At 37.9% G+C, this 19,348-nt stretch overlaps 1 protein-coding gene across 3 annotated transcripts in view; it reads right to left on the bottom strand.

Moving 5' to 3' along the window:
- The window catches only part of CDKAL1 (CDKAL1 threonylcarbamoyladenosine tRNA methylthiotransferase), a 429,529-nt gene that overhangs the window by 255,824 nt on the left and 154,357 nt on the right, over positions 1-19,348 (bottom strand). For all 3 annotated transcript variants that reach the window (XM_084510786.1, XM_084510787.1, XM_084510788.1), the window contains one exon: positions 14,467-14,587. In XM_084510786.1, the coding sequence (XP_084366912.1) occupies positions 14,467-14,587 (121 nt within the window). The remainder of the gene's footprint in view (positions 1-14,466; positions 14,588-19,348) is intronic.

Raw genomic sequence — 19,348 nt, forward strand, 5'->3', positions numbered from 1 at the left:
TCATGTTCTTGCTAAGCAGTGCAACAGGAGTCCCCGAAGAAGGAAATAAAAGGAAACGGATTCAACAGAGGTCTAAGGACCTCTCTCTTTGGCATGATGTTATACAGTAGCTAATACTACCCTGACAACTATAACTGCCATATAGGCTAAATACATAAAGGCCTTTCATGTTTGTAAGGATGTTTTGTGTAACAATGAGTCAGAAGCCCTTTATCAGACTTATGAAAAAAGCTTCAGGGACTGTACTTGAGATACTGACATAGGCAGCTCTTACTTTCACAAATTTTACAGACTATAGTCAAACTACATAGGCATACCTAGAAATACTTAATTTTCTAGACCCAGTAGTCAGTGCATTTGATTGAAGCCTTCTGTACATCTTACACTCTTACTGTGTAAGATGTAACTCTTCCTTAGCAGAGGAGAATACAGAATATTTGTACAAGCCTCACTCTTCAAAGGAATATAACAGGTCCTAGCACTCTGAAGAAACTTTTTTTGTTGTTGTTATAGTCTATATATGGATATGCGGTCTTGTTTTACCATTATTTCCTCTCTATTGAGAGTAGACTTAAGAAAAACAGTAATAACAATTTGAATAATAGAATTAGCAAGTAATCTCTGCAAAGAGAGTGGAAATTCATTAAAGATTTTTACTGGGTGCAGTGCATTAATTTGGTTCACTTAGGGATCCTAAATACAACTATGAATCAGTCACAGGGGAACCGTCTCCAGACACTTCTCAAATATTCACTTTTTGGAAAATAAATCATCCTCTAGATAAAACCCTACAAATAGGCATGGCTCTCCATGTCATTCCACAATTGGTATACAGTTGTGGAAGGAAGAAATTACCTTTTCTTTCAGCCTGTCCAGACCTTTTTTTCCCCCATCCATTCAGTGAAGAACTACTGCAAGGTGCTCTACAGTATAAGTGTGTAGACACACCTCAGCATTTTGGGGGGATCTTCTGAGTATCCTCATGTCCTAAAGCAGCAACTTTCAGGCAAATATATTAACTCTGAAGGGACTAGTAACTCATTTGTGATAGCAGATAATTTAGTAAAGCATATATTTAGTTTATTGAATAAGACCAGTCTTGGTGCAAGAGAAAAAAAAAAGTTAAAGCAGCTAGTCAAGTTAAAGCAAGTATTTCAACAGCTTTTTATTAAGCCCCCCTGCTGGAGAAAAAGTTATGTTCCCACAAAAATTTAAAATTTTATTGCCTAAATTCCACAACTGGAGGCAGGGAGCCCTTAAAGTGCCTCTTTCAATCTTACTTATTCTTGGTTTAAATACTATCTCTTCTCAAATGCAACTTGGAATAAAAGCATAAAGAGCACAAAATCAGCTCTGTTTTACATTTTATTAAACTATATGAAGCACAAATTCAGTACAACCTGTTTTTACAATTAGGAATCTGTTTTTTGTTTTTTGTTTTTTTTTTTTTTTTAAATATATTGCATTTCAAGAGTGACAGTCAAGAATAATAATGCAGCAAATATGCAAATCATGAGACCTCATTAACACTAGCAGTAAGAATTTTCAGAATTAATACAGAGTAGTTTTACGTTTCTCGTTTTGAGTCGTGTCTATCCCCCCACCATCCATGCGTGTACTCACCCCCCCACACACACACACAATTAGGAAACCATATGAAAATGATACAAAACACTTGAAATAACATTAGGACTAATAATCAACATGTTACATTGGATTCTGTGCAACCTATTTTACCTGCCAATCACAATTTTAATATTCAGTGTTTCCTTTTTTGTTGTTGTTGTTGTTTGTCTGTTCTGTTTAAAAATCCATTTAATTCCCATTAATTTTTCATTTTTATCACATAATGATGTTTACAGATAAATCACCTTTTTCCTGCCTGTTTTTCAAATCTTAGGAATTCAGACAACTCCATGAGATTACCACAAAAAACTGCCTTTCATGTACTTTGGCATTTAGCAAATAATGCAACATCTCTTTTGGAGCCCACCTGCCAAAATTCAGGGAAAACTTTTCCAGTAAAAATTATCTCTAACTCAAGCCTAAGAACAAATCTAAGCACAAGGTTTTTCCACTACCAGATCACCCAGTTCTGATTCCTCTTTTTAGACATCCCTTGAGGCATTTCCCTGTCAGGTCTCTCAAAAAAAAAAAAAAAAAAATCCACCTTGACCTATAAGGACACACGAGATACTTCAAACATACTCCAGTCAGTCAGACCCTTTGACACGTTTTCATTTTTGTTCACATTTAAGAGTCATACCAACACAAGCAAAAGAGCTTATTAATATTAGGCAACTCAAAGTTATCCAATTCCGCTGTTGAGCGGTAAAGACACAGACACTTAAGTTTAAACACTTAAGTTGTGTAACACTTTAAAAACAGGCCATTAAAAACCCAGAATTATGAGTATGTAAAAGCATAGGCATTTCTTAAACTAACATTCTGAAAGATGGTATTTTTTCAGAACAATTTCTTCTCTTGTGCTTGCCTTGTTTTTCTAGTTTTGATTTTTCTATGTGAAAAGCTGGGACTAAAGGCAACACAATATCAATTATCAGTATGACACATGAGGTTATTTTTCAATATTTAATGTAATCTGAGAAACGAATAAAATGTTTCTCAGGATTCTGGCCAGATTTCCCCTTGGAAATACATGTGGGTGTTAAGAGAAGGGATGCAAATGGATGTCTTTCTCAACAAGGAGAAATTTATTTCCAACCTCAGAAAGAATACTGATATCAGAAATAAGGCTGTATGAAATTGCATGCAGCTTCAAAACCATTTTTTCTCACCCAAGCAGACTAGGACACGTAGCTCACTGTGTTATCCAAAAATACTTCTGTGTTTCTGTTTGTATGCACCCACCAAAAAGGCAGGCAGGAAGCCCCCTTACAACATCCTGTGCTAACTTGTTATCAAACTCCTGTATATTAAAGCTGTCTCATTTTCTGGGTCATTGTTTAAGATAATCAAGAAGGTAGTATTGAAAAGAATCATCTGAAACTGCAGGAAACTATACATCATGTCTACACAAAAGGAGATAAAGCTTGTTTCCCTGCACACATCTTTTCCCCTCGCAGTTTTACTCAAAATGTAGGGATTGAGTTAAATTCTGGTGACCTTCCTTTTGGGTTAAGAGAAATACAACTGCGCAGTGTGGGAAGCCACCTAGTGACGAAGGAGCACAAATATGCCTGAAGCTGCCCAGAACTTTAATAAGATGACGCAGTTGTAGCATGTGATTACTGCTGTTTTTCTCACTGACTTGCAAGTTGTGTGGTATACTGTAGTTCAGAGAATTCCTTAGCAATTTCTGGCAACTTTTATGAGTCTTCCTGAATCTTCTAAATGAACTGTGAAATAGCATACTTACTGAAGATGAGATGCACAATAGCAAAAGGAAATCTACCAAAATATGTAAGGAGAAGGTTTGATGACAATTTTAAACTCCTTATGGTACTACATGCAGAAAAAGTTACGATTTGTGAGGCTGAAAGCAAATAACATAAGGGAGGTGAATTTGCAAAAATGGAAACAATCAAAACTATTTTCTTCTAACCCGATTCAGAAAACACTCAGTAGACTGAGAAGAGGAAGTTTTCATGAAGAAAAAAAAAATTAGTTTTAGAACTCAAGCAATCTTGTTCACACGCACACATTTCTCAAAAACTGAGCGCTGAAAAAGTAGTACGAGCACAAAACATTGCGCAGCAAGAAATCAAGGCCAGAAATTCTTGCTGCGTATGAACAGTGTGTCATAATGGTTTTTGCCTACGGCAAAGAACTTCACTTTACCAACACGTACGTCCTGCCTTCACTGAAAAACCTCACTGCATGAGAACAGCATATGACTGGACTACGTAAGGAGCCAAACAGATAATGCAGAGTAGAGGCCAGTGTACTTTGACATATCATCAAATTGCACCATTGAAGAAACAGGAATAAAATTAATCATCATCAAAACAGGGAAATAGCAGTATTAGCAAATAGGATGAAATTGCTAGTACATATCATCTTGAGTACTAAAATAATGCCAAACAAACAACAATTTCTTGGAATAAGTCTTAGGTGTCACATGTCAATAGACTTAATGAAGGATTGGCTGAATGAGTGAACATTTCTTAGAACAGGAAACAATGTATGCTGTTCATTAAAATTAAAATAATTAAAAAAAAAAAAAAAATTGTCCTAGATCCACTGAAACAGTATTTAATCCCAGCACTGAAAAAAACAATCAGAGAAAGGACTACTAGTCTTAAAGTGCTATACCATGAATGATGGCACAGCTCCAGGTATTTGATGTGCTGGCAAAAAAATAATAAAATCTTTTAAGACCTTTGAATTATTAAAAAGCAAAACAAAGTAAACAACAACAAAAGAAACAATCTCAAAATGGCTCCTGGCAGGGATCATGCTCTAGCCCTAAACGGAAAGTAAAGAAATCCAATTCAGGATTACTTTGCCACTGAATTAAGACAGCATGTGATCAAACTTAGGTGATGTAGCTAAAGAGTTTCACAAGTCCTTTACTTAAAACCCTATGGACAGAACTGAAGTTCAAAGAATTGTTTTCATACAGTGAAGACACTAAAAATTAGAATGAAGAGGTGTACAAAGCAGACAGATAAATCATAAACCACATCATAAAAAAATATGTTAATTCAGTCAAATAGTAAAAAGTATATACCCTTATTACGTACTGAACACAGCTATATAATAAACTTATTGTGTATAAACATTTTTCTTTCATTTGCAAAACATCTACATTGTATTCACTGTTCAAAGCAGTCTTGTATAATGCAGACCAGTACAAATGGCAAAACTACCACATAACAACTGTAAGAGAAATTGAAGGCATCATTCCCAGCAGCAGAAGGGGAGTTGGCATACTAACCCCAGGTAGTCCAACAAAGTTGACCAGGACTGATACTAAAGACAAACACAGAGGACTGCAGCTGCCTCCACCAATACAACCAAAGGGGCAACTCCTCAGCTGTTGATTTCGACATATGAGCAATACCCCTAAACAAACACTAGAGACTGTTTTTGTTGTTTGTTTGTTTGTTTTAATTTATACTAAAAGAGGTACAAGCCTACCCTTCAGAACCCAGCTGTGAATGCCTTCAATGTCTGGGGCAATACAGAAGTCAAGCTACGAGCCAGGACAGAGGGAACAATATTTCCTGGCCCCAGTCCGATTGATTTCATTACTATTTTATTAAATTGCTCTTTTACAAAATCAGCTCAAGGGAATTAATGAGAAAAATGGTATTTTTCACTTATTCTGAATCAGAAAGCACAGGTGAGCGGGCGTATCCTCAGCAATGGGAATTCAGAAAAACAGACACGCAGAGAACTGAAAGTTAACCTGGTCTGAGATACTGAAATGACTACAAGCACGACAGTTGGTAAGATGAGAATGCAATCCACACCAATCATCTTCCTGATAAACAATACAGTTTTTCCATGCTCTCGGTGAAATTGTTACCACATAGTATCTACAGAGGCTGTAGCAGACTTGTATTTTATATTCCATTCTTTAAACACGAAATATTGTAATTACAAAATATTAGCAATAATTTAAAAAGTACAATCTTTTAAAGACTGTAATCAATACTCTATTTAAATACCTAATTAGGAAATAATAAGCTTGGATGCAAGTTACAGTAAGTTGCAGTGGAAAGAGACCTTAGGCAATAAAGTGGACTGTTAAAGTTTTCTGTTGTAAACAACTCTTTTTCCTTTTCTCTCTGTTACAGCAGTGTGGTTTCTGCAAGGTTTGAAATACTTGCTTTTTCAGATGTTATGACTAAAATTAAAATGCCTTCCCATATAGATACACACAATTGTGTCACCTATCATTCTCATTATGAAAGTTATTTTGTGAATTGTTCCAGAGTAAAACAGATTGATGCATCATACATGCACAGTTGAAATACATGGTTAGTGTATAGTACATCTGGTATCTAAATATACGTACATGCAAATATCAATTAAAATAAACCAAAAAAGCTCTAGGGGAGAGGTTTCCTTTCAAAAGTGTATATACCATCTTTTCAAGATTTCTACTTCCTATGTTTTCTGAGGGTAATTGATGTGATAGATTCTGTCATGTCACTGATGGTAAGCTAAACAGTTATGAAAAGTGTCCATTTATATATTCTAGAGTAAGATGGGGCCAAAGTAATCATATCACTATGTTCTCTTGGGAGTTTGCTCCAAGCATTTATCTTGAAGTAAATATGATAGGTGGTATTATATGACACATAAGTATCTTGAAGGGTTAAACATTAAAATACATAAAATCTATACGTTACTCATGAACAAACTAAATCAATTAAACTGAAGACATGGAATTCATCCTGTAAATAAGTATTCAGTCAATGATTTTACACAAAATGTGGTTCAGGCTCTCTATTCATTCAAGATGGATGCAGCAGCATTTCAGGAGAATATGGAAATGTTGAAAACATTGTGGGGCTCTTGAATAGACAAAAGAAAAAACAAGTATCAGTGTCAAATATTAGTTAATTCAAATTTTAACATGCCAGGAAGATGTCTGTTTTCCATGTCTCTTTGTATTTTTATCTAGGGAAAATATTGTGCTGAGGAAAAGTTGGAGTTCACATCAGTAAACACAGAAAGCCAAATAAATAGTGGTAGTTCTGAATTTCAGATTATTACTCAAATATCCCACTAACTTCAGCACAAGAGGGCAAAGGTTTCTCAAGCTCTAAGACTTAAGCAACAATATCCTTGCCTGAGCAATCGAAGATATTTTGGTATGGCTTCCAGATAGTGCCTTTAGGAAACTCATTCCAACTATAGAGAAGCCAAAATGCTTTGTGAATTCACATCACGTCTAAGAGGTGGACCCACGGACGCCAATAATGTTTGCTGAGTGCCATAAAAAGATAAAAATCTTGCTCCACTGTTCAATTAGCCAAAAACCTGGACACGCAGAACAGGCAACTGCAAGAAGTCAGGAATCTAACAGTCACAACTAGGGGCCCTCTTTAAGGCCATTACCAAATAGTAATTTGTGACCCTAATCAGAGAAATTCTTCTGTATACTATTTGATCTGTAAACTACTTTGTCAAATAGTCTTTTTAAATAAGAGATGATTGGTCTTCAGCCAGGCTGGACCATGGCAAATTAATCAACAGTAGTTAATCAACACAGAATGACTTTTTTTCTTTTTTTAATAACTCACTCCCACCTGGTTTATGACCACATTCCATTTCTTACAGGGGGCTGCACAGTGCCAAATGACTGTGTAGATCTGCAGTCACTGTGATCATAGAATCATCAAGTACAACCACCCCGCTACCACCAATATCATCCACTAAACCATGTACCTGGGTAAGACTGGTCTCATATAAAAGTAGTATTGTAACAGGAGGGGAAGAGCACATGACTTCTGGAGAAGAGCGAAACTCTTGAGCAGAAGAGCAAGATATTGTGGGATCATTACTCTAAGCCCAAGCCACTGTAAGGCAGCTGCTCAGCATCCCAGTCATACAACTGGACAAGAACAACGCGTATAGAACAACCATGAAGGAAAAAAAAATCTCAACAAAGCCAGTCACTTACTCTAGCTGACAAAAAATGAAAGAGACAAAAAATGAAAGAGACAATCTAAACTTTGAAGAAAGGTAGATTCATCAGAGCAGTCTCCCAACTCTGTGTTCGCTACAGTTCAATCCTGTGTCATTGTCCCTGAGGCTCTGATCCTGCATCTGAGCCTGGTTAACACTTATTTCAGCACTCTCAGATTAATAACTAGATGAATTTTTCACTGATGAATTTCTTTTTCATGCCTAAGAACCTCAATTTCTGTCACTGGGGAACCTTAGGCTTGCAAAGGAATAAATACTGTTCTAACTGGGATCTACACATCTGCCACTGTACTGACATCAAATGACTCCAAAGCAGTAATTATTCCTCCATCAGAGGAGGCAAACAGAGACACATAATTCATTCCCAATCTTTTTGTTTGTAAGCCCCTTATTTCTGAGATGATGCCACTGCCTCTCTGCCTACTGCCTTATGTGGAAAGCTGCTGATATTTCTTGTCCATGAGATATCAACCATCAACAGTAATTAAAGAAAAGGAATCTGATCCACTTTTAATAATGAAAACAGTCTGAAATGTGCTGATTCAATGACGACCTACAGCAAAATCAATCTACACATCCCACCAAAGACTTTCATCTCTTATCAGATTTTTATTTTATATATATATTTTAACATTTTTTGTTACCTAATGGCATCACAGATACCCAGATAATAACCATCAATAACAAGGAGAAAAACATGCAGCACTATGAATGTCTAGAATGTGGGAAAAGTTACCTAAATCAAATATATTTCTTTCAGATATCTACATTAAAAATATAGAGCTGAAAGTATTTCACTTTAAGTTTGTTGTTTTGGGGCAGAATTAAAAAAAAAAAGCAGGATTACTTGATCCTAAACAAATGCTGAAATGCAATATTATAGAGAGAATATTATGTGACCTCATACAAAATTAAAATGCAACTCTTGAAGCAAATTCAATCCTCATACTCCCTAACTCATCATAAAACTGAAAAACTGCTTATGACAGAAAATGATGAAAGCACAAAATTTTAACCTTTCATAATTCATAACCAGTGAAATATTCTTGCCTGTGAATGTCAGGATTGATGACAGTAACTCTACAGCTTATCTGTTTAATGATGAATTTTAGATCACCTGATTCACAAAAGAAACTGTGCTGTAAGCAGAACTGCATATAGATACGTACATAAATTCTTTTGCTACATTGCGATCCATTATCAGCTTAGAAGCATTTTGAATGACCACCAACACAGAAGTTCAAAGCACAGCACAGAAAAATACTACAAAACAAGAAGCATCAAGGACTTCTAAAGAAGCTTCTAAGAACGTTACTACATATGTTCACTCTCATGTTTGCAAGAAAGGACAGTCTTTAAAAGAAAGTCTGCATTTCTTTAACATTCAGAGTATCCACTGAATAACACAGTACTGTTGGCATCAATGTAGATCTTCTCCTTTTGAGTTATATCAGCCCAGCAATCTGCATTTGTAATGTTAAACAGTTCCCTGCCCTATGAGTAGCTTAATAATTCAGCCAAAAAAAGTGACAAGACCATGAGACTGCAAGGGATTCACAAAGTGCTTTCAGGTGATGGAGAACAATAGGAAACTTGGACAGAGACCTGACTCTTTGGGTATGTCCACAGTGCAACTTATCATGGACTGTAACAGTTCTTAGCTCTCGAGTTAACTAAAACACACACACACTTTGCTATACTCTTTTTGTTTCTGAACATCCTGTAGATGTGCTCAAATTTCTTTTCTAGGCAGCTGTATCAGCAGCACAGTAACTTACCTGCTCTAGAAGAAAAAAGAAAAAAAAAAAAAAAAAGACAGAAGCTTGAGAGTACAGAAAGCACTTCAGTGGATGCACGTGCAACCTACCCAACTGTAGCTTCTAGTGTGGGCTCATGTCCAGCTCACAGAACTCATACTGTACTCCCTTCATGCTTCCCAAGGCATAGGATTATAGAATCACAAAATGATTTGGGTCAGAAAAGGACCTTAAAGACCACCCAGTTCCATTCTCCACCCAGCCTGTATTTGTGCTTATGATTGCCCAGGCCCAGGCACAGGACCTTGAACTTGGCCTTCTTGAATTTCATGAGATTCACATAGGCCCACCTCTCAAGCCTGTCTGGGTCCCTCTGGATGGCATCCCTTCCCTTCAGCATGTTGACCATACCACACAGCTTGCTGTCATCAGCAAACTTGCTGAGGGTGCCCTTAATCCCACTGTCCATGTCACCAACAAAGTTGTTAAACAGGAAAAGGACAAATAAAATCATACTTGAAGTGTACATGGGCAGCAGCAGCAGGATAAAGGGGAGCTAAAGCCATGGTACATCAACACAGGTACATCAATAACTAACAGTCCAAGTTATGACATAAAGAATACAGAACTACAGGATACAGAACTCCTCAAATAAAAGGTTGAAGACCAAGTTTTCATTCCACTAAAGAGAGTTGTCTGAGTTTTTCTATAGACCAAAATGAACCTGTAAAGCAAAATGGATTTCAGAACATTTCTATTTCTTACTTCAAAAATTGGCAGAGGGAATTAGTAAACTGGCACATTAGGAAATTAGTAAACATCTTTATGCCTTCTCTCTAAAGAGTATTTAACATGCTATTCTACCATTACCTTGCTTGTTTCAGCAATGTGACCTGCAAAATACATGCTTAGGACATAAACAAAAAAGTGAAGGAGATGCAACTACATATACTTAATTCAAAGCAGAAAATGATTTTGGGGGATGGGCACAAATCACTGTTTCTAGGCTCCAATCTATTAATATCATTGTAGAACTCACTAGATATCAAAACAACTATCCAAGCTCTGCTAGAATTGTGGATTTTCATTAACTGGCTTTTACATAGAAAAAAAAAAAAAAGAAAAGAATGATTGGTATGGAAAATATTGAGGTAATTTTTGTAAGCGATAATGGGTAAAAGCAAATAATACAGGAAGAAATGGACACTCTTCATTAGGGAAAGATTATGGAGGTCAACCTAAAGTATATATGGGATACTGGGATAGTAAAGCTTCCTTATGGTATTAGACACATGGAAAAATTAAGATTCACTAATGTGTATTAGTGTTTCAGAGACGCCTGTTAAGTCCTTTGTGCCCCTATTGTGGTACTCACCACAGAGTCTTTGGAAATGCACTCAAGAACTCTGAAACATTGCTCCTGGGATGCAAGGTTTTCTCTAGAGTCACAGTTTATTGACAGAATCACAAACTGCCATGGTAAATTAAACAGATGAAGATAGCTTGGATTTCTAAATGAGATAACAGAAAACATCAGGGCAACCATAATTAAAAGATAAAATTCATTAAAAAAGTTTAAAAGGACCTGGCCCAACATTTAAGATGTAGCAACATCATTTTAAGGATAAGTGTGTTACTGTGTGAGAACCCTGAGCTGGCTCACACTGGGTGGCACAGCACTTACCTCCACAGATATCCCATATCTAATTTGTGTGTGTTTTGTGTGTCTTTTCTTTGTTTTGTTTTATTATTATTATTACTGACTGCATATTCTAGAGGAGACAATGTCCTTGTCCCTTGGCAGGACAGATGATTCATTAGACAGAACAATTGAGCAGGCTCATATACAGCAGCAGTCCAGGGAAAATTAACATTGAAAGGGATGTATGGGCAAGAAAAATGTTTATGGTTGTACAAGGACAGAATCTTTTGGGACAGGATTTTTTTTCTCATGCATGCTTGAGGGAAGAAACAATCAGTAAGTAGAAGCCCCAAGTCAGAATTACTGGGGAGAATTTGACACCATCTTGAGTTAAGAATCAGATCTTATTTGATGGCTTTTCTTTTCTTTTCTTTTTTTTTGGTTGTTGTTTTTGTTTTGTTTTGTTTTTTTCTCATTTCAACTGTGCCCATGTTCTCAGACACAGTTTTATTATGATCTCTCTGACTCTTGTAGCCAGCAAGCTTACAGACTCCCAGAAATAAACTGGCCCTCGTGCGCTCTCAGAACAGTTCCAGCTGGCAGGTGTCCACATACATAAAGTTATTTGTATTACTGAAGAGGGAAAGGGGTTAGCATGAGGCATCAATGACTCCAGTGTTTTGGGGCTGAAGGATACACACGTCCCAACAAGCCTCTCAGAAAAGGCTGAGAGCCCGTTAAGACCCAGACTAAATGGTAACAGACCGCCACCTGTCACAGCCCTAAGGGCACCAACAGGCCTTAACTGCCCCAACCAGCCCCAGCTGCCATCTCCACCAGACCCCTCGGGGCGAGGAGCCCCAGTTAAGCTCAGGCCTGTGTCCCCAGCCCTTCCCTGGATTTAGTGTACCTGCTTCTAGCCCCGTGCCTGTTTCTGGTTAATTGTTTGCCATGTCAGGGACTGTAAATGGCTCCTGCCACCAGTGCAAACACTGCCCACAGGGCTGAGGTCACCTGGCACAGTGTCCTGGTGGTGAGGGCACTGTGGGCTGGTGGCACCCTCCAGCCCCTTCTCATCCTCCTTCACCAAGCAGCCCTGCTCATGTTGACCCCAGACTCTTATCAATCAATGACACCAGACAAACGTATTTCCCAAACAGAAATCACCATTTTTAACTAGGTATTTCTTATTATTTTAAGGCCTTCCGGTCTGATCCAAGTTCATTTCTCAGTAAAGAGCACTGTACTAAAAATCATCAAAAGTAGATTACTAAGGCAAAGCTGACAGAATGAACAGAGTCAGATCACAATAAATAACACATACTATGCTTTGTTCTTCACTGGTTATATTTTTCCAATTTGAGAAAAGTGAATGCTGCTGCCTTTGTACAGCTACAGTTTAATTTTCAAACCCCACGCTAGCAAGAAAGTCACCTGTAATACACAGGAGGAGAGAGTGGGGAGGGGGAAGAAAGGAAGAGAAGGAAATAAGAAAGTAATAACCTGCATTTCAACAGAGAAAGGATTCCCTGTGCACACTTTGTAATAAAGAATAAGATGCAAGGTAATTCAGGTGCCTTACGCAACTGACCTGTGTGTTCACCGTTTTCAAAACTCTGGTCCATATTTGACTTCATTCTCCATGAAATAAATCTATTTTGTGGCTTCTACTATTTTTTAGGTTATTCTACAGTATGAAATAGATATCATATTGACCTAATAACAGCAATAACAGCAGTAATTTGAGTAATAAGGGTTTGTAAACTGTCATGTCCTCAATAAGAGGTCTTCCCAAGTTAACATCTTTGTGAGATGTTAATGGCCTACAGTTTGAACATTTTTAGAATACTTTGTTTGTTGTTTGTCTTAACCAATATGAAAACATGTTTGAGATAAAAACAGATCAAAAAATCTGTAAAATAATAATAATAATAATAAAGGCTGGTATTCATCAGCTGCATAGTATATACATCCTACAGTAGCCTGTTTCTATTAACTTCTATAATTAGGCTAGCAATAACCTAGTAAAACCTATTATTTCCAGTACCATCTTCAATGTACTATTAGAAATCAAAAGACATGTAAGCAAGACCATGGATAAATTAGTTTACAACCTTGACATTTACAACTAGAAACATATTGTTAAATTATATTTTTATAAGTATCGATGGAAAAGAAAAGCAGGTATCATCTGAAACTTAGACATAACCAAATATAAAAGAATACTTTGCTTATTTTTAATCAAGAAAAGGATTTTGATCACACAGGCACAGAAAAGTCATCTACAGGAACGACAACAGGGAAAGAAAACTTTAGAACGCTTCAAATAACTGTACCAGAAGAGCTCATATGTAGACTTCAAAAGCAATCAATGCATGAGTCTGCAGTTTAAAAAAGTATTACAATATAAAAATATGAAAAAGTCACCCATACATTTATGGTCAGAGGGAGAAAAATAACCACATTAAGTCTTGAACTGATACTCTGTTCTAAATAGAACACTAGCTTTTACATCAAATTATGAAGTAAAGATTATGTAAAGAAAATGAAGAGAAAGGGGATAGTAGCTAAACTGGTTTATGAGACAGTTATGAAACAGTTAGACTAAATTTAAAACGAGCTAAGGTCTACCACTGTTTTTTTGTTAGTTTTTTGTCCTCTAGGCAGTAAGTTCTCACCTACCTGGGATGTCTAGAGTAGCACATTTTATATTCGCCAGCTAGGAAATTACTAAGTAAATTGAAAAAGATGGGAAAAATGGGAAGAGGTGTGTTTTGGTCTGTTTTTAGAGAACTGACCAAATGGTAGATAAGTGGAGAAAAGGAAATGGTAGATAAGTGGAGAAAAGGAAAGCATTAAGGGAAAGGAGATTACAGATGGAATTCCTAAAAGCAGAAATACAGAGCAGAAAAATTCTCATAATCTTATAGAGAAATAGGCATCTACAGTTGCTTGATAGGCAAAGACTAGTTTATTCAAACAGAGCAAAGGCTTAAAGATGAGCATGAAAACCCTTAGAAACATTTTAGAGGGGCAAGAAACAAATACATCTAATTTAGCCATTTATACATTTGGGTTGACAAACAGGTGTTTACAGATCTTAGTAAATTACAAATGATATTTCAGAAGAATAAGACAAAAGAGATAAGGGAAAAGAGAAAAAAACCTATAAAAGCTTTTTGGATTTTTTCTTTTGAGAAACAGTTAGATGAACAATCAGGACTGCGTGACTGAATGCAGCCCTGAACAGCAGAAGTCTTGCACCTAAATAAGCAGAAATTTATTTTCCAGAAAGAATGCCACTTGAAATCATTTACTATTTACAAGTGGTCATCCTTCCTCTTCCTGTGTAACTTATAAGTTATGCACCAGATCTACAGAAAGAGATAAACAGAATTCCTCAGCAGTCCTGAATATTTTATAAGTTCAGAAGATTCTTACCCTGTATTGATGGAAATGATTTCTATCAGTGGATTCTTTCTGATCTTTGGCAAATCCAGTCGTGCTCCACCCAAACGTTTTCCATTATCCTTTTTCTGACCCAGCAGTCTCACAGAATGACCTTCAAATGAAGCACAAAAATGCAGTCAGTACAAAGTACAATATTTGTTTTGATTTGCTCTTCTTCACAAGCAATGTTTATACTTCAAAAGTTGAAAATGAGAATAAGATATAATATTTTATTTCCACCAGCTGGAGCATTCAAGAAGAGTTAATGACAGGTAAAATAAATCATGTTAAAATGAACAAATTATTTCATCCAATTATCTTTTCACACTTGCATTTTCTTGTTTATTCCATTAAAATGATCTAAGCAGTTTTGTTTTAAGATTCTCAAACAAATACCAACAGATTAATATTTAAATAAGTAGTATGTCGGGATTAAAATAATTTTTTCACAAATTTAAAGCAAAAACTAAATTAGTAAGAAACAAATGACTCCTAAATGTTTTTAAAGCTTAATAATTGAAGAACCTACACATTTGAGTCTAAGTTGCCTGACTATACAAGTTTGTCAGGATGTACTCTGAAGTATATCCTGATAAAGCGTTCATGGCTAAACTGGCAAGCAAGATTTACAGTCAGCATTGGCTTCCCCAGTTAAATTCTAGCAAGTCAGATGGGCTAGAATGAAAAAGGTTTTTTCAGCAGTAGAGAGCTTTGGGAGGAAGTACTTACTGTTTATTTTACCTCTATTCTATAATTATCCAGGATTTTAATTTGCAAATTCTTTGCTATCCAGAGAGAACTTTCCCGTTAACCTCTGTTCTCTTCCTGTGGCATATTACCCTGACAGCCTTGCTCTTTCCCTACAAATCTTGTTTCCTGTAGGACATTGAGAGAGCTCTGCTGCCAGCTGAGTACGCAGACACATGCAGAGCAGCTGTGCTAAGACCCTGCTAAATAACAAATCTACTACATTAGTGACCCTAAGTGAAAGAGGCTAAAACCAAAAAACTGAAATGGGGGAAAGAGATCATCCCACTCTTACTGCCCTAGACTTACACAGGTGGTCAGACAGAGGTGATATGCACAGCCCCAGAGCACATTACTCCCACACCAAGGAGACTGCAGTTTGGAAAACCACCCTGCAACTCCTCTCCTGAAAACAGCAATATCCAGAGAGCAAAGTACAGTTACTATCACCAACTGTCTGCAACAGTACCACTTACTTTAAGATACATTTTAAGAGCACAAATGACAGTCTTCACTTTAAAAATAAATAAATAAATAAAAGAAGCAAAATCTAACAGTGAAGAAGAAAAGTAATTGAGTGTATATTATTGCAAGACTTAGGGCAAAATATCCCCAATTGAAAAAAACAGAAAGCTTGCATCAGTTACTTCAAAAAGCCCAAACAGAATAGACCATACCAGACAGCAAGGGAAATCAATGCTAGATAACTAACAAGATGTGGAAAGTGACCACTACTTGGAGTGAAGGAAAGGGAAAAGCATATATCCATTGAAGCTGAAAAACTCTTTAATAATACTTGTACCTACAGTTAGAATACGGGATATTCCTTACGTAGAATTTAAGAAAAAAACTATCTTAAAAAGGTCAGGTGGGGAAGATGGATAGAGCAGAAAGCATGTATGAAGTACAAGGTGAACTACATTTAGCACTGCAATCTAGATATCAAACTCAGACCAACTGGGAACCATATCACAGAATCACAGAATTTCTAGGTTGGAAGAGACCTCAAGATCATCGAGTCCAACCTCTGACCTAACACTAACAGTCCCCACTAAACCATATCCCTAAGCTCTACATCTAAACGCCTTTTGAAGACTTCCAGGGATGGTGACTCCACCACTTCCCTGGGCAGCCCATTCCAATACCTAACAACCTTTTCAGTAAAGAAGTTCTTCCTAACATCCAACCTAAAACTCCCCTGGCGCAACTTAAGCCCATTCCCCCTCGTCCAGCTTTCCAACCACTCATCTCCCAGCCTGTAGCTCTGCTTGAGGTTATTGTGCCCCAGGTGCAGGACCCGGCACTTGGCCTTGTTGAACTTCATGCAGTTGACCTCAGCCCATCGGTGCAGCCTATCCAGATCCTCCTGCAGAACCTTCCTACCCTCGAGCAGATCGACACACACACCTAACTTGGTGTCATCTGCAAACTTACTGAGGGTGCACTCGATGCCCTCGTCCAGATCATCGATGAAGATATTGAAGAGGACCGGCCCCAGCACCGAGCCCTGGGGAACACCACTAGTGACCGGCCTCCAACTGGACTTGACTCCATTCACCACGACTCTTTGGGCCCGGCTATCCAGCCAGTTTCTAACCCAACGAAGCGTGCGCCAGTCCAAGCCAAGAGCAGCCAGTTTCTTGAGGAGAATGCTGTGGGAGACGGTGTCAAAAGCCTTGCTGAAGTCAAGGTAGACCACATCCACAGCCTTTCCCTCATCCACCAAGCGTGTCACTTTGTCATAGAAGGAGATCAGGTTCGTCAAGCAGGATCTGCCTTTCATAAACCCATGCTGACTGGGCATGATCGCCTGCTTGCCCTGCAAGTGCTGCGTGATGACTCTCAAGAGGATCTGCTCCATGAGCTTCCCTGGCACTGAGGTCAAACTGACAGGTGTGTAGTTTCCTGGGTCAGTCCTCTGGCCCTTCTTGTAGATGGGCGTCACGTTTGCTAGCCGCCAGTCAACTGGAACCTCCCCTGATAGCCAGGACTGTTGATAAATGATGGTAAGCGGCTTGGCCAGTTCCTCTGCCAGTTCTCTCAGTAGCCTCGGGTGGATCCCATCTGGCCCCATCGACTTGTGCACATCCAAGTGCTGTACCAGGTCACCAACCAGTTCTTCATGGATAGTGAGGGCCACATCCTGCTCCCCATCCCCTTCCACCAGCTCAGGGTACTGGGTATCCAGAGAACAACCGGTATTGCCGCTAAAGACTGAGGCAAAGAAGGCATTGAGCACCTCCGCCTTTTCCTCATCTCTTGTAACTAAGTTTCCCCCCGCATCCAGTAAAGGATGGAGATTCTCCTTAGTCCTCCTTTTTGTGTTGATGTATTTATGGAAACGTTTTTTGTTATCTTTAACGGCAGTAGCCAGATTGAGCTCCAGAAGAGCTTTGGCCTTTCTAATTTTGTCCCTGCACAGCCTCGTAACATCCTTACAGTCCTCCTCAGTGGCCCGCCCTTTTTTCCAAAGATTATAAACCCTCTTTTTTCTCCTAAGCTCAAGCTGCAACTCTCTGTTGAGCCAGGCTGGTCTTCTTCCCCACCGGCTCGTCTTTGGGCATGTGGGGACAGACCGCTCCTGCGCCATTAAGATTTCCCTCTTGAAGAGCGCCCAGCCTTCCTGGACTCCTCTGCCCTTCAGAACCGCCTCCCAAGGTGGTTCCGCCACCAACCAGTGTCCTGAGCAGCACAAAGTCAGCCCTCCGGAAGTCCAATATAGCAGTCTTACTGGTCCCCTTCCTGGCCTCGCCAAGAATAGAGAACTCCACCATTTTGTGGTCACTCTGCCCAAGACAAGCTCCTGACAACCACATCCTCCTCCCTGTTTGTGAAGAGAAGGTCTAGTGGGGTGCCACCTCTGGTAGGCTCACTAACCAGCTGCGTCAGGAAGCTATCTTCCACGCTCTCCAGAAACCTCCTAGACTGCTTTCTTTGGGCTGTGTTGTGCTTCTAGGATATGTCAGGGAAGTTGAAGTCCCCCACGAGAACAAGCGCCATGCTCAGCCAAATCTGCTAGCTGGCACTACCAACAGCTATTTACAAAACTAACTTATCCATCAGTTACAGTCTTTCTACATTACCTATTTTGGAGAGATTTTAGTTATTTTTAGTTAATTTATTAATAATACAGCATTCATACTCTGAATTTATTTCTGTGCTATCTCAACAACAGCAACAACAGATAAGCAACTGCTTTTGGTATCCTGTCTTTCTCAGACTTTTTAAGATGCATACAAAATTCTCGATCAGAAGTTTGACCTAATGAAGAAGCAAGCAGAACTGGCTTGCGATCATAATGGTTAATACTAAAAGGAGATGTCAGTAACAGTAAATGAAAGTTGTTTTTTTTTTGCAGATGCATTTGGGAAAAATTTCATTACATCCTGATGTGAACTTAGAAATACACTACTTGTGCTATTAACATTTGCTAAATTATGCATTCCTCTCTTTTCATGACAATACCAGCAATATCATTGTCTCACAATACAATCATTTTCAAATCTAATGCTTCATTAAGGAGTCACAAGCATGACACCATTTTATTTACTTGTATAACAAAAAGAGATTGCATTATCATAGGCATACAAATTGAACTAGAAGCAGAGAACATTCCTTTTTGTATTTCTTAACAGTACAGTTTATTTGGAATAAGGCAGTTTATCCAGTTTTTAAATATTCAATTGTCTTACCATACTAAACAATTGTAGTTGTTGTCTTACCATACTAAAAATGTATTTAGACTTATGGTTGAAAATATTGTTGAACAATTTACACTATTCTTAAATAATCAGGCTTAAAAATAACAACCACACAAAATTCAAAATTCTTACATTTAGAAGTGTGGTCAGACCACCATGCTGAAGTTGAAAAATAAAATAAAAAATAATACAAAAATTATAAAAAAAAAAACCTGCCCTCCCCAACAATTAATATCTCAGCAGAATCAGTGGAGCTTGATCTCCTCTGAATTTGTTCCCTCACAAAGCCCAGTGAATTATTGTTGTCTAGTTAGAATTTAGCTCATGCTCTGCCTTTCCCATGCTGGGAACATTAAACAAGGAAACTTTTTCACAGAATGTCTGGAAAAAGAATATCCTTTAGGCTATGCAACTTGTCTCAAAAC

Source organism: Aythya ferina, assembly GCF_964211825.1.
Source record: "Aythya ferina genome assembly, chromosome: 2".
Classification (NCBI taxonomy): domain Eukaryota; kingdom Metazoa; phylum Chordata; class Aves; order Anseriformes; family Anatidae; genus Aythya; species Aythya ferina.